This window comes from Heteronotia binoei, chromosome 11 (genome assembly GCF_032191835.1).
Source record: "Heteronotia binoei isolate CCM8104 ecotype False Entrance Well chromosome 11, APGP_CSIRO_Hbin_v1, whole genome shotgun sequence".
Lineage (NCBI taxonomy): Eukaryota > Metazoa > Chordata > Lepidosauria > Squamata > Gekkonidae > Heteronotia > Heteronotia binoei.
Window position 1 is genome coordinate 9,366,967 of NC_083233.1, and position 16,059 is coordinate 9,383,025.

At 48.8% G+C, this 16,059-nt stretch overlaps 1 protein-coding gene across 2 annotated transcripts in view; it reads right to left on the reverse strand.

The window, feature by feature from the left end:
• ARHGEF9 (Cdc42 guanine nucleotide exchange factor 9) overlaps positions 1–16,059 on the reverse strand; it is a 497,418-nt gene that overhangs the window by 384,993 nt on the left and 96,366 nt on the right. For both annotated transcript variants that reach the window (XM_060249023.1, XM_060249022.1), the window contains exon 2: positions 10,751–13,081. In XM_060249023.1, coding sequence (XP_060105006.1) covers positions 10,751–13,033 — 2,283 coding nt within the window. In that variant the 5' untranslated portion in view covers positions 13,034–13,081. The remainder of the gene's footprint in view (positions 1–10,750; positions 13,082–16,059) is intronic.

Consider the following 16,059-nt stretch of genomic DNA (forward strand, 5'->3'; position numbering starts at 1 on the left):
CAGCTGTCCAGCGTGAATGGAACCCCCCAGCATTGTTATAGGGAAATAGGAATTATGCAGGCCCCACAGTTAGTTTAGGGCTGCAATGTATCTGTGTAATATTGGGGGGGGGGGGGGGGCCTAACCCTTCCCACCATGTAAATTGGTAGCTGACATCAACCCCTTCCCCAGGGTTATTATTGCCTCTAGAAAGTAACAGGGTCAGATGCCTCCGTGACATTTTCCCCACAAGGACGACATACACCCTGGAGAGGAGACACTTGGAAACAGAATGGGAGAGTAAGGATGACACCTCTGTGCGTTTGCTATTCCCCTTTTTTTAAATCCTGGATCCCAGAATTCTATTCTTAGATTCCCTCATGTCATATTTGGCTTCACTCTATACAGGGGTGACCAAATGCAGCTCTTTCACACATATTGTGCGCTCCTGGAGGCCATAGAGGAATTTAATGCAGGCTTCCTCTTACATTTAGCAAGTTTGGCCACCCTTCCTCTACAGACCCCTGGGATGATGCAACCATCCCTTCAATCCCTGCTCTTCACATTAAACTACTAGAATTGTCTATTTCTTTAGTCCTGCCCCTAGAAAGCAGTATTTCTTCTTTAGAAAGCAGCATTGGGAACTTGAGAACTAGATGCTCCATTCTGGGGGACATTTTTGCCCATGTGGGTGAGAAGGAGCCTGCCTGCCCATCATGGTTTAGGTGCCCACGAGTCAACAGAGCTTCAGGAATCAAGAGCACACTATGTTGGTACAATTGCTTAACCAACCTGGAAAGCTGGGGGTAGTCAGGGCCACCTCATTCATTGTGATCTGAGGTGCCCAATTCCTTCTACTCTATACCCCACCAGAGAACATAAGAACATAAGAGAAGCCATGTCAAATCAGGCCAATGGCCCCTCCAGTCCAACACTCTGTGTCACACAGTGGCCAAAAAACCCCAGGTGCCATCAGGAGGTCCACCAGTGGGGCTAGCGCACTAGAAGCCCTCCCACTGTGCCCCCCCAAGCACCAAAAATACAGAGCATCACTGTCCCAGACATAAGAGAAGCCCTGTTGGATCAGGCCAGTGGCCCAACCAGTCCAACACTCTGTGTCACACAGGGGCCTAAAAAACCCAGGTGCCATCAGGAGGTCCACCAGTGGGGCTAGCGCACTAGAAGCCCTCCCACTGTGCCCCCCCAAGCACCAAAAATACAGAGCATCACTGTCCCAGACATAAGAGAAGCCCTGTTGGATCAAGCCAGTGGCCCAACCAGTCCAACACTCTGTGTCACACAGGGGCCAAAAAAACCCAGGTGCCATTAGGAGGTCCATCAATGGGGCCAGGACACCAGAAGCCCTCCACTGTTGCCCCACCCCAAGCACCAAGAATACAGAGCATCACTGCCACAGACAGAGTTCCATCAATATGCTGTGGCTAATAGCCACTAATGGACCTCTGCTCCATATATTTATGTAATCCCCTCTTGAAGCTGTCTAAGCTTGTAGCTGCCACCACACCCTGTGGCAGTGCATTCCACGTGTTAATCACCCTTTGGGTGAAGAAGTACCGTACTTCCTTTTATCCGTTCTAACGCGGCTGCTCAGCAATTTCATTGAGAGTCCGTGAGTTACTGTATTGTGAGAAAGAGAGAAAAGTACTTCTTTCTCTAGCTTCTCTATGCCATGCATAACTTTGTAAAACTGTATCATGTCACCCCTCAGTCAACATTTCTCCAAGCTAAAGAGCCCCAAGCATTTTAACCTTTCTTTGTATGGAAAGGGTTCCAACCCTTTAATCATTCCAGTTGCCCTTTTCTGGACTTTTTCCAAAGCTATACCTTTTTTGAGGCGTGGCAACCAGAATTGTACACAGTACTCCAAATGAGGCTGCACCATAGATTTATAAAGGGGCATTATGATACTGGCTGATTTGTTTTCAATTCCCTTCCTAATAATTCCCAGCATAGCATTGGCCTTTTTTTATTGTAGTCACACACTGTCTTGACATTTTCAGTGGGCGTTTTCGCACTGACCTTCAAGTGGTGCGACCACCCTCCTCACGCCGGCGGATCTGCAGGGATTTCGCACCAGAAGCGCCGGCGCACCCAAAAGAGCCGGCGACTTCCATCGCGAAACCAGCTCAAACGGAAACCGCCAAGAAGCAGGAAAACGTTTGAGCTGGTTTCGCGACGGAAGTTGCCGGCTCTTTTGGGTGCGCCGGCGCTTCTGGTGCGAAATCCCTGCAGATCCGCCGGCGTGAGGAGGGTGGTCGCACCACTTGAAGGTGAGTGCGAAAACGCCCAGTGAGTTATCTACCACAACCCCAAGATTCCTTTCTTGGTCAGTCTCTGCCAGTTCACATCCCATCAACTTGTATTTGTAGCTGGGATTTTTGGCCCCAATGTGCATTACTTTGCACCTGGCCACACTGAACTGCATCTGCCACGTTGATGCCCACTCACCCAGCCTCAACAGGTCCCCTTGGAGTGCCTCACAATCCTCTCTGGTTCTCACCACCCTGAACAATTTAGTGTCATCTGCAAACTTAGCCACTTCACTGCTTACTGCTCCCAAACTCCAAATCATTAATGAACAAATTAAAAAGCATTGGACCCAGTACTGAGCCCTGCTGTGCCCCCCACTGCTTACCACCCTGCACTGTGAAGCATTCTGGTCCAAGGGCCCCCCCATGGTGCTGGCTGAGGCCTATCTTGGTGCCCACAAAGTGTTGTCAGAAAGTGGGTAGGGCTAGATGAGGCTTTTGACCAGCAAGAGGTAGAAGTGGGGCATGAGCTCATGCTAAGTAAAAGTCAGGGTGGGACAAGATCATCCCCTCCAGCCCTTCTGCTGATGAAGATGGGGACATGGTTGGGGTTGGGACTGAGGCCCACCCCTCCATCGCTGAAGAACATACTTGCTGGCAGCAGGCAGCGTTCATTGATTCAACAGGCGTCTGTCCTCCAGCAGCTTATAAGCCAGGAGAGTTTGTTCTTTTGGCAACGATCTTTTGGGGAAAATATAATTATTCTTCAATCTGTTGCTGACTGTTCAAAATATATCCCATCAGCTGCTGTGTGTGAAATGGCTGGCTAAGCGCAGCGCCCTAGCGCTCATGCGCATGCACTGACAGGAGATGAGAAGCGTCGTTCCTTCATATTTGAACATATGAAGTTGCCTTATACTGAATCAGACCTTTGGTCCATCAAAGTCAGTATTGTCTTCTCAAACTGGCAGCGGCTCTCCAGGGTCTCAAGCTGAGGTTTTTCACACCTATTTGCCTGGACCCTTTTGAGTTGGAGATGTTGGGGATTGAACTTGGGACCTTCTGCTTCCCAAGCAGATGCTCTACCACTGAGCCACCATCCCTCCCCAAAACATATGAACATATGAAGCTGTCTTCTACTGAATCAGACCCTGGGTCCATCAAAGTCAGTATTGTCTTCTCAGACTGGCAGCGGCTCTCCAGGGTCTCAAGCTGAGGTTTTTCACACCTATTTGCCTGGACCCTTTTGAGTTGGAGATGCCGGGGGTTGAACCTGGGACCTTCTGCTTACCAAGCAGATGCTCTACCACTGAACTACAGCCCCATTCATGGCTCTCCAGGGACTCAAGCTGAGGTTTTTCACACCTATTTGCCTGGACCCTTTTGAGTTGGAGATGCCGGGGATTGAACCTGGGACCTTCTGCTTCCCAAGCAGATGCTCTACCGCTGAGCCACCGTCCCTCCCCAGAGATGGCTGCTGAAACCTGGCAAATGACTGTCCTAGCAATTCACAACCTCAGCGCTCAGACAACCATTTCCTCCAAAGAGAAAGGGGAACTCAGAGGCTGTGACAGGAGTAAATGGTTTAGGGGCCACCCCGGGAGACAGGAATGGTTGTAGCACATGCAGAGTTGGCGTTGGCCAAGAACTTCCTGGTCTGTGCACACATCAGCAGTCCTCACCAGTCAAGACAGAAAGACGGGGTGATGGTGTGGCCGGGTGCTCCTAGGTGCACTGACTTCCTATTCCTTTGCCCTCAGGTTGACAGGAGTCCAAAGGGCCAGACTTTGAAACTTGGGCTCAAGGCATGTTGCTGTCCCCCTGGCCTCACTGCCCGCCAGGCTGCCAGAACACTCATCCAGGGACCCTCACCCCCATCCATGGTGCCCTTGCCAGGTACCCTCCCAGCAAGTCCTCCTCGAAGCAGCCAAAAAACATGCAGGCTATAGCAGGTCTCATGGTCCCCCAGAGGATTATGACCTATGAGCTGAAGAATACTGGCCAACAAGACAGTTGTACATACAACATCCAATCCAGACTGCAACTAATATGGTAAAAAAAAAAGGTAAAAGTAGTCCCCTGGACAAGCACCAGTCGTTTCCAACTCTGGGGTGACGTCGCATCACAATGTTTTCACGGCAGACTTTTTACGGGGTGGTTTGCCACTGCCTTCCCCAGTCACCTACACTTTACCCCCGGGTACTCATTTTACTGACCTCGGAAGGATGGAAGGCTGAGTCAACCTTGAGCCAGCTACCTGAACCCAGCTTCTGCTGGGATTGAGCTCAGCCTGTGAGCAGAGCTTGGACTGCAGTACTGCAGTACTGCAGTACTACAGGGCTCCCTGATAAGCACATAGGCACATGCAAATATACAAAAGTAGCCGGACAGCATCTCAGTCTGCTCTTTGACCAGCAAAACACAATGGCTGAACACGCCTCACTGTGCTCAGCTACATGCCGGACAGCATCTCAGTCTGCTCTTTGACCGGCAAAACACTATGGCTGGACACGCCTCACTGTGCTCAGCTACATGCACAGAGTTGATGAGAAGCTCGTAGGGCGCCACTCCACCTGGACTGCTGCCCTCACTACGCCTCTTAACAAGCTGATATTTGGGTTTTCTCCTCCTTCTAGAAACCAGGCTTAATAGTTCTATTCTGGAAAGAAAAGCACTAGAGAAACATGATGAACCTTCCCAGCATGACCTGGCATGACCTTGCCTGGGCAAGTTTCTCCACTAAGAACATAAGAGAAGCCCTGTTGGATCAGGCCAATGGCCCATCCAGTCCAACACTCTGAGTCACATAAGAACATAAGAGAAGCCCTGTTGGATCAGGCCAGTGGCCCATCCAGTCCAACACTCTGTGTCACATAAGAACATAAGAGAAGCCCTGTTGGATCAGGCCAGTGGCCCATCCAGTCCAACACTCTGTGTCACATAAGAACATAAGAGAAGCCCTGTTGGATCAGGCCAATGGCCCATCCAGTCCAACACTCTGAGTCACATAAGAGAAGCCCTGTTGGATCAGGCCAGTGGCCCATCCAGTCCAACACTCTGTGTCACATAAGAACATAAGAGAAGCCCTGTTGGATCAGGCCAGTGGCCCATCCAGTCCAACACTCTGTGTCACATAAGAACATAAGAGAAGCCCTGTTGGATCAGGCCAATGGCCCATCCAGTCCAACACTCTGTGTCACATAAGAACATAAGAGAAGCCCTGTTGGATCAGGCCAGTGGCCCATCCAGTCCAACACTCTGTGTCACATAAGAACATAAGAGAAGCCCTGTTGGATCAGGCCAGTGGCCCATCCAGTCCAACACTCTGTGTCACATAAGAACATAAGAGAAGCCCTGTTGGATCAGGCCAGTGGCCCATCCAGTCCAACACTCTGTGTCACATAAGAACATAAGAGAAGCCCTGTTGGATCAGGCCAATGGCCCATCCAGTCCAACACTCTGTGTCACACAGTGGCAAAAATTTTTTATATATACACACACTCTGCTCCATATTTTTATCTAAACCCCCCTTGAAGGTGGCCATGCTTGTGGCCGCCACCACCTCCTGTGGCAGTGAATTCCACATGTTAATCACCCTTTGGGTGAAGAAGGACTTCCTTTTATCCGTTCTAACCTGACTGCTCAGCAATTTCATCGAATGCCCACGAGTTCTTGTATTGTGAGAAAGGGCTTGTATTGTGCTTCCCTTGTTATGTGACTGGAAATTTCTGAATCACTCTTTCCTGCACAACCACCACTGATCCAAGCTCAAAGACGGCTGCAGCTCCTTGGCCAAGCCCTCCCCAGAGTCCAGAGTCCCCAGAAGTATCCAGAGACCACTAGGAATCCTTTCCTTAGATCTTTATAACTGAGGGGTCTACCTCTGCTGTGGCCATAAAGGAGGGGCATTGGCTCAGCGGCAGCACCACTGCCTTGCACCTCAAAGGTCCCAGGTTCCACTCCTGCCACCCCAAGTAGAAAGCACCAGAAAAGCCCTCTCCCTGCCAGAGAACCAGTCAAGAGTTGTCCACTAAGCAAAACAGAGAAGCCACCTCAACATGAGGCAGCTTCATATGCCCTTTGGCCATAGTGGTTCTCAAGGCAGTTTTCAAACAACTCCCAACTAAAATTATTCAAATTTGACAAAAATAAACCCCCAAACCCACAGGCTAGGAGCCCCACCCCACAGCACCCAACAGCAGGACAAGCCTGCTACACCAGAACAGCAAGAGCACAAATATCCCAAAACTCTCAGGACAAGCAGAGATGATGAAACGGCATTTAGTCTCTCTTTCCCTCTACGGCTTCTGTCCTGTAATGAAAAGCAGCCTTGGAAGGATCGCACAGGGCAGGGCCCTGCAGCCTTTCCTCTGCGGACAGTGGGATCTTTCGCTGACAAATAGCAGGAAGTGAAACAATTAAACAGCCCCCACCCCACCTCAAAGCTGCTTTGCCCCTGCCACTTGCAAGCCTTCTAGGGCTGCTTTTCAGGAGGAATTTGTTTTTTAAAATAATGAGGGAAAGCATCATGGTGCCACGTCTCTGTGCCACTTTGCCATGCACTCAGCAAGCCTAGTGCAAGAGAGAGAGGCTGCACCGGCCTTGGAGAGTGAAGGCCTGTTTCACGTTTTCCAGGGTAAGTCACAAAAAGGCTCCAGAATTCCTTGTGTGGCCCTTCTGCCCGGCGGGGAGTCACAGCCCCACCTCTGGAGGACAACTGCCAGCCATTCTGCTTTCACCCATCACTAGGATGCTGGTGACCTACAGCCAGCTTTCTGACTCTCAAGATAGCTCTTACCCGGGCCTGCAAAATGCATTGCAAATTAGCTGGGGATTGTTATTTCTGTGCCTTTTGGCCTTGATGCCTTGTGCACCCAAAATAGCAAAGGATTCTGCATTCCTGAGGCCGGAAGAGTCAATAGGTTGCTCTTATCGTCTTGACCCCTGCCCTCATCAGATTTTTCTTTTCTTTTTTTTTGGGGGGGGGAGCTTTCCTGTAGTACAATTGCAGGCCACTTTGTCCGACTAAGCCATGTTTTTATAAGCTACAACAGGACAAAATAAACACGTTTTGTACCCGTTTGTTGCCTTTGCCCTGAAAAACTACTCCGGTGCAGCCATGAGAGCAAACTGTGAGGGAAAGATTCAGCCAGAATTCCCAGCAACATTACTGGATGCCAGAGGGGTTTCCAGATCCACTGGGCTTCCTACGGTTCAGAAATGAACATATGAAGCTGCCTTATACTGAATCAGACCCTTGGTCCATCAAAGTCAGTATTGTCTTCTCAGACTGGCAGCGGCTCTCCAGGGTCTCAAGCTGAGGTTTTTCACACCTATTTGCCTGGACCCTTTTTTGGAGATGCCAGGGATTGAACCTGGGGCCTTCTGCTTCCCAAGCAGATGCTCTACCACTGAGCCACCGTCCCTCCCCAAAACATGAACCTATGAAGCTGCCTTATACTGAATCAGACCCTTGGTCCATCAAAGTCAGCATTGTCTTCTCAGACTGGCAGCGGCTCTCCAGGGTCTCAAGCTGAGGTTTTTCACACCTATTTGCCTGGACCCTTTTTTGGAGATGCCAGGGATTGAACCTGGGACCTTCTGCTTCCCAAGCAGATGCTCTACCACTGAGCCACCGTCCCTCCTCCCAAATGGAGGTTGGAGCCTCAGAAGGGCAGGGTTTGGGAGGGGAGGGACCTCCGCAGAGCCCAATGGCCTAGATCTCACCCTCCAAAGCAGCCAACAGACAACCTCTGATGTCTGGAGATGAGCTGTAATTCTGGGAGACCTCCAGGCCCCGCCTGATGTTTGGCAACCCTCTCAGCCTCAGTCAAGGTTATTTTTAAGTGTTTTCTGATGAACAGATGAGCTCAAAGCCTGCCTAACAAAAGGTGTTTTGAGCCAGCCTGTGGCATCCTTGAAGTAAGGACTGGTCACCACACAACGAGGTGATGGAAGCCTTCTGATTCCATTGGTGTGCGCATTAAAAAAAATACCAACCGCAGAGGAAGAAGAAGACTAGTAGAGCAAAGAGCAAGCTGGGTTAGAGCCTCAGCAGGACCAGATCTACATGTTTTTTTGAGGGGGGGGGGCAAAATTAAAAAATGACACCCCCTTCTGAGCCATAGAACAGGATAGACTCCATACCCTTCCCCGCTCTCCTCGTAACATCCTTGTTGAGGTAGTTTAGGCTGAAAGTCTATGGCTGGCCCAGGCAGGCCTGTAGCCAGGAATTTTTTGCTCAGGGGCATTTTTTCATTTGTGAAGCACTAATAATGAAGACAAGCTGTAGGGTCCCGTGTGTAAACAAACTCCTACCATACACCACTTCCCCCCTCTCCCAACCCAAGAGCCCCTCCTGCCACCATCCAAGCCGCACACGCTTGTGTGTTTGTTCACATGCCCCAGGCCTTGCACCCCCCATGGTCTTCACAGATACCCAAGAATGTAAGGGAGAGGCAGGAGAAGCCCAGCTCCAAGGAGCACTCTGCCTGGCCATCTGCAGGACAAACGCCCGACACCGATGAGGGAGGGAAGGAGAGTGGGGGGGAAGGGCCCTTGACCTGGCTGGTGTCGCCTCCTCCCCACAGAAGCTGCAGAGCATCTCAGCTGCTGGCAAAAAACAGCTGTGACTTTTGCAGGCTGGTCTCCACATACCAGCCAGGCAGCTGATGCCAGACCACTTCCACAGGTGCTGCGGCCAGGAGTTGCCTCCTGCCCAGCCTTTGCCATTCATGAACCCGGCCTCCCACTGCTGCCCCCGCTGCCCCCAGAGTTCCAAGGAAGGCTGGGGGGGTTGGGGTGCAGCATATTTGGGAAGAGGCATCACCCCACCCCCCACTGCCTAGCTACAGTCCTGGGCCCAGGTCACCCAACGAGCTTCATAAGTGAGTGAGGATGTGAACTCTGACCCTAGCCTGACACTCTGTCCACTATGCCACGCTAGCCGTCACGTGGGCATCTCGTGGCATTAAGGAACACATCATCAGAGATGTGGAGTGCAGTTGGCAGCCATATATAGCCATGAGGAGAGCGGGGGCGGGATGACAGTAAACAGCAAAACCAAAAAGCCCAAGAATCTGTGACCTTTCCAGGTAAAGCTCAAATTAACACAAACAAACAGTGGCTACCTTTTGTACGCTTGAACTGTGCATAAAACTGATGGAGTATAAAAACAGCATTGCTTAAAGAGGAGAGGAGAAAAGTAGGAAGATACAGGTCGCAATGAGTCAGGGTGCTTCCAAAATTCTCTGGGTTTGGGGATTTCTGAACTAACTGGTCTTGTTTCTAATTAGCAATCCTCCAATGTTATGCTTTTCATTACAGAATTTCTATACAGAACACTTTGTACACTATCCACTCGAAATCCAGATTTCAGTTCTCCCAGCTCATTTGCACGTTCTCCGCGTCACTAATGTACGCGTGCACAAAGAAGAAACACTGTAAAAAAGCAATCCCGGCGCAGCTGCAGGACTACATTCCTTTTCTTGTGCAACGTTTTCCCACTGCACACAAGCCTGCAGAGACGTCAGTAAAACATCACACTGAAAAAAAATCTAGATTCGATCATACATGAAATCAGGGCTGGTGTGTGGAAGTAGGCGGGGTCAGTGGCTGACTAGAGCAATATCCCGTCTTCGGGGCACTGCTAGGCATCCCCTTACTCCCCCTTTGCCCCTGCAAAGCACTCCTCCAAAGGTAGGCTCGGAGGAATGCTACACAGCGCACTACGCCCTTCGGAGGCTTCCCTGGAAGAGCACACTGAAGAGTTCCTTGGAAGAGTTAGTTGTTGGAAGCCGCCCTGAGCCACTTGTGGGAAGGGCGGGATACAAATCCCAAATAAATAAATATAAATAAATAAACACTGTTTTAGCAGTGCCCGGTCATTTGGGGGTTGAAAGCGCCTGAGCAGCACCTTCTGGGCACCACTAAAACAGTGCCCTCTTCAACCCTAAAGTGGCCGGGCACTGCTCTTTGGAGGCCTCAGTCTGAAGAGTGTACTGTAGGGAAAGCGGCAGTGTGGCAGCACTCTTGTGCACTACCGGTCACTCCCTCTCCCTGCCTGTATGATGGCATCACTTTTAGCGATGTCACAGTGCTGTGCACGCACTTTGAGGATTTTTATTAACTGAACTTGCAGGGGGGAGGGGGTGCGCTGCGGGGGTCTGCCTTTAGTGGCAGAGCCCCTAGTACCAGGGCCGCATGAAGTCACACTGTTTTTTCCCCCTGCAGTGTTTTATCAACATGCACAGGAACTTGAAGAACATCTTGGAGAGGAGCAGAGAAGAAGATGCAAATGAGATGAAGCAAGAACTGAAGCAAACTGCACATGTCCCAGTTGTGGGTTTAATTTTACAATCCCTCTAGTTACACCAGAAATAAAAAGGAACAGAGATCAATATGAAACATCTACAGACCAATAAAGAAACAGAGTTTAGGAAATTCACTCATCCCTGATATTGAGAGGTTGAAAAGACTGCTAGACATCACTGAGTTCTTACCTTTCCACTGTCGAATTCATCGAAGGAGACAATGGTACACAGGCCCACCTGGAATGGGTGACAGACCTCCCTGTATTTAAAGTCAGGTTTCCTTTTTGCACTTTGTCTGGATGGGAAGGTTTTTCCATTGACTTCCATGGGGGAATTCTCTTGATCCAGTGCTTGGGTAGGACAGCTTAAAGGAGCAGATATTCCGGAACTGTACATATCCTCTGGAATACTACCCATGCTCTGTGTATCTGATGGAGCTGGACTAATGTTCTGAGAACGTAGGGGAGAACTTTCCAAATCGCAGGTATCTGTCAGTGTATTTGCTAAATCCTGACTGTCTACCAGGTTACTGCCCAGGTGCTGGCTATCGCCAGAAGTATTCTCAGGGTTCTGATTACCTTCTAGCATTGTCCCTGAGTCTGGCTTGTCACTTGGAGTAAACTGCATAGCTGGGCTACCTTGAGAAATGCCATTAACGTACTCATTATCTACTGGGGCCCTATAATAAGTCTTTATCTCTGCTACAGGACTGGCCAAATCTGGAGTAGTGCCCATAGTACTTGCTAAAGGTCTAATATCCTCTGCGACAGCACGTAGGCCCAAAGTACTCTTCTCTGTTTTACGTGAAAGTTCTGATTCAGCGTCACACCAATTTTTGTAATCCAGTGTACTTTGTAATCCAGAGTACTGATCTGTAGTGTCCAATTCAGCATTGGTAAAACCCTGACCCTTTAAGGAAGGCATATAGAAGCCCCGGGTATCTCTTGAAGTATGATCCAAGTTGTCAGTGTTACTCTGGCCCCAAGGATCTAATACCCAGGTTTCTCTTGAAGCAGTACCTACACCCCTATGATCTACTTGATAAAGAAGGGGATCGTCTATTGGCAACAGATTCATAGCTAGACCGTGCACACCAAGAAATGCGCAGCTGTCATCCGGAAATTCTGAGAAAGGGAAAGCAGACAAACTTGAGCCGTGGGGCAAGAAGGACGTTTCACTGAAACTGCCATTCTCACTACTTAAAACAGAACTAGAGACTTCTTGAGAAATCTCCGTGTTTGCATTTCCTGGAGGCAGCTTTTTCTTTGCTGAGCTTTCTGAACTGTGCTTATCCCAGATGCCGGAATCTGGACACATTCCAGTAGATGAGGAAACCTGGGCATTATCATTTGCAATGACCAACGGCTGCTGGTGAGAAGAGACCTCTCGCCTCTGATATCCACAACCAGAGTCAGGCCTTTGTTCTTCCTGCGAAAATGTTTTGGAAGAAGCTCGCCACTTCCTAGCCACCTCAGCAACACTGCTGAAGAATCGACGGACCCCGCCAAAGGAAGTGCCTTTAACTGTGTTGTTTGGTCTTTTAAGCTGGCCAGCTTCCGCCTCCTCTTCACATCTCAAATCAAAGTCTAAATAAGAAAAGGAATTAGCCGTTGTGCTTTCCAGCTCCTGGAAATTTGGCTCAATTCTTTCGTCTCTTAGCTTTGGATTATCCTTGCTTGTTAATGAAATCCCTTTCAGATAACTCCAGACATCCGAACTTCTTCCTTTTCTATTCTCTGGCACCGCAACAGTGTGCCTCCTTTCAGTGTCCCCTGGCACAGACTCAGATCTCTGAGAATTTTCAAACTCTGGAGCCACACTCCTCCGAGTTGACGTTTTGTGACAGTCATTGCTGGAATCTTCACCATTTATTCCAATGTCAGCGATCCGCTGCCATTTACTTTCACTGGTGTCCATATCTAGCACACAGCTGTTTAGCTCCACATCATCAAAAGAAGAATCCAGATCCTCAATGTAGCCTGCATAGGAATGACGGAAAGGCCGTTGACTTTCACTGAGCTTCTTAATTCTATGACGTGCCTTCTGTTCAGCATCTTCTTGAGTTTCCTCAGCGATAGCACTGGGTTTGCTTTTGGAGGAGTTCTTGGATGTGCCAGATGACCGCAGCTTCTTGAAAGATCTCACCCTGTCCATAAAGGACATCTTATGGTTTTGTTCCAAGACCTCCACGTTATCTCCAAAGAGGATCATAGACTGGGGCCTTTTGGTATTCATGGAGGTGCCCTTCTTTCGGCTAACCAAATTCCAAATTCGACTGCCCTTAGTCTTCTTTTTATGCCGAGCTGCATCTTCCTGTTCATTGTTATCACAGCCACCAGAATTCAGAATCGCACTTCTTTCCTTTGAATAGGCCTGAAAAATCTTATTGGTGTATCCATTTGGAATTGGCTTGGAGCAAGCAGGCGGATTGTGGTCTACAACTTCCATCCTTCCAATTGCTGAATCTGTCATTCAAATGTCATGGCTCCATGGCTGTCAGATGCCTCTTCTTCTGAAGAGCTTAAGGGAAAAGACAAGAATATGATTTAATTAGTTGATTGTGTTTCTGAAAACAGATCTACATTCCTCTAACATCGAGTCGCTTTAGCAATCAACTTTTACAGAGCCCGAAATATGTCAAATAATACTTTCCTATATGGTGGAGGAAAGAATGCTTTATTTATTTATTTACTTCCCATTTATATCCCGCCCATTCCAAACGGACTCAGGGTGGCTAACAATCGAAAATAAAACCAACATCTCAATTTCCGATATCTCAACATCTCAGTGTCCTCTCAGTTTCAGCTCCTCAGGAGCTCCCTAACCAGAAGCCGAAGAAGAGGGTCCTGATTCAACCACGAGCCCAAACCCAAAATCCTGCCTGAAAAAGTAGTTTTGCAAAGATTTTTTTTTTGTCTTATTTACACAGTTCTGCAAAAGGTGTACCAAACCACGTTTGATTTCTTCATACCATCCTGCTAGCAAGATGAAGAAGAAGAAGATATTGGATTTATATCCCGCCCTCCACTCCGAAGAGTCTCAGAGCGGCTCACAATCTCCTTTCCCTTCCTCCCCCACAACAGACACCCTGTGAGGTGGGTGGGGCTGAGAGGGCTCTCACAGCAGCTGCCCTTTCAAGGACAACCTCTGCCAAAGCTATGGCTGACCCAAGGCCATGCTAGCAGGTGCAAGTGGAGGAGTGGGGAATCAAACCCGGTTCTCCCAGATAAGAGTCCGCACACTTAACCACTACACCAAACTGGCTCTCCCTAGCTGCGCCAAAACTAGAGAGTGAGAAAACAGATTTTGGAGGTGGGAGCTTCCTTGATGTGGTTGGACAGTCAGACAGCCTTGCTGTGTATTTATGAGGGAGAATTGTGCGGGGGGGGGGGGGGGGGGAATGTATCTGATGAAAGCAGTTTTGACTCTCAAAAACTTATACTTTCAAAATTTTGTTTGTCTCTAAGGTGCTACCGGACTCCAATCTAGCTATGCTTAAGCCTGACACTCATGAAGCTGTGTACCTCTCTTTTCCTGCCCTAAACAGTTCCATTTGCACCATCAAAACAGGGCAAAAAGCAAAACAATAATTTGGAGTCTTTGCCTGTGTTGGGTCAGGGAACTATCTTCAATAACGACGACTCTCCATAGGTTCAGGATAGGTGTTTATTGTAAGCTCTGGAGACACTATTTGAGCTAGTGTCAACTGGGATACAACTGCGGGTGTGCTAGATATATACTTTCATTGTGGCCATTACAAACGCACCTTTTGCTCTAGGCGTGAGATTAATTCAAAAGCAAAAGCCCGCACAAAATAATTCCATTTGTTTCTCACACTGCAAAGCAACGTACACAATCACCATGAGATAACATGTTGAAGTAACCTTGAAGGCCATGCTGGGAAGGAGTAAACTGGACTCCCTCATAGGGCGCTTGAGTTTCGGTTTCTTCTAGACAAAGCAAGTATACGTAATAATAATGGCAAGGGATCTTGACAGCCTGGGCATGAGGCCTTTGTCTGAGTTTGAGGCCTTTGCTCTTTCAGAGCTACGCGGACTGCACTGGCTGCCAATTACATACCGGGTCCAGTACAAAGTGTTGGTCATTACCTTTAAAGCCTTATATGGCCGAGGACCGGCCTACCTGAGGGACCGTCTTTCCCCATACAAACCCCAGAGAGCACTGAGGTCAGCCGGGAAAAATAAAATGACTATCCCTAGGCCGAAAGAGATCAAACTTCAGAACACCTGAGCACGGGCCTTTTCAATCGCGGCCCCTACCCTATGGAATCAGCTCCCTGAGGAGGTACGGGCCCTGCGGAACCTTGATCAGTTCCGCAGGGCCTGCAAGACCACCCTCTTCAAGCTAGCTTATATGGACTGTTGAATAGGGTTGTTAATTAAGGGATCCGCCAATACGGTCCTGTCGAAGGACCTGTGTCATCATGTAAATTACGTAATCTGACAGGAATTAGCGTCAAAATACCATCGTTACTGTCAGACTAAGTTATAGGTTTTAATTATATACTGACTGGTTTTTAAATAATGTTAATTTCTAATCTTTTTATATCCACTATATTGTATGTTTATGAAATGTTGTTAGCCGCCCTGAGCCTGCCTAGGTGGGGAAGGCGGGATATAAATAAAATTTTATTATTATTATATTATTATTATTATTCTCTCTGTGCAGGTGCTTGTGACATTCTCTCCCTTAAACACAGAATACCAGCACACATTTGATATGTTAATCCAAAAACCGCCAACTCCTTACACTTGTTTCCAACAGGGAGAAATAGCACAATATGCGACATCAGCCTTGGCAACAGAGGTACTGGACTGCAGACTGGTTTGTGTGATCAGGACTTTCCCAGTGGCTCACACTGTGGGGAGGGGACATAGCTCAGTGACAAACTGTATACTTCATATGCAGAAAGTCCCAGGTGAAGCCCCCAGCCTTGGCAGTTCAAAGGGAGCTTGAGACCACTGGAGTAGATGATACTGAGCAGGAAGGACCAAATGTACTGATCTTGTTGAACATATATTCACACATTTCAGATCTGAAGCCCAGCTTGGCCAAATCACCTGTTTGCAAGGGGGCCACCAAGGACACAAAACTGTGGTATTCAATCTGTGGCTTGCAGAGAGCCACATTCAGGATTGCTATCAACCCAAAGAGCCACGCTGATTCCAATACTTGTTTCAAACTGGGAACTACTTGCCAACCACAATCCCCAGCAGTCAAGGGTCTCACCCATTTTCCTGGAACATGCAGAAGGGGCCACAGTGGGGAACAGTGCTCAGAACAGCCATAGGTGGCATGTCCTAAGAACCTAAGAGGAGCCATGTTGGATCAGGCCAGTGGCCCCTCCAGTCCGACACTCTGTGTCACACAGTGGCCAAAAAAACAGGCGCCATCAGGAAGTCCAGCAGTGGGGCCAGGACACTAGAAGCCCTCCCATTGTTGCCCTCCCCAAGCACCAAGAATACAGAACATCCCTG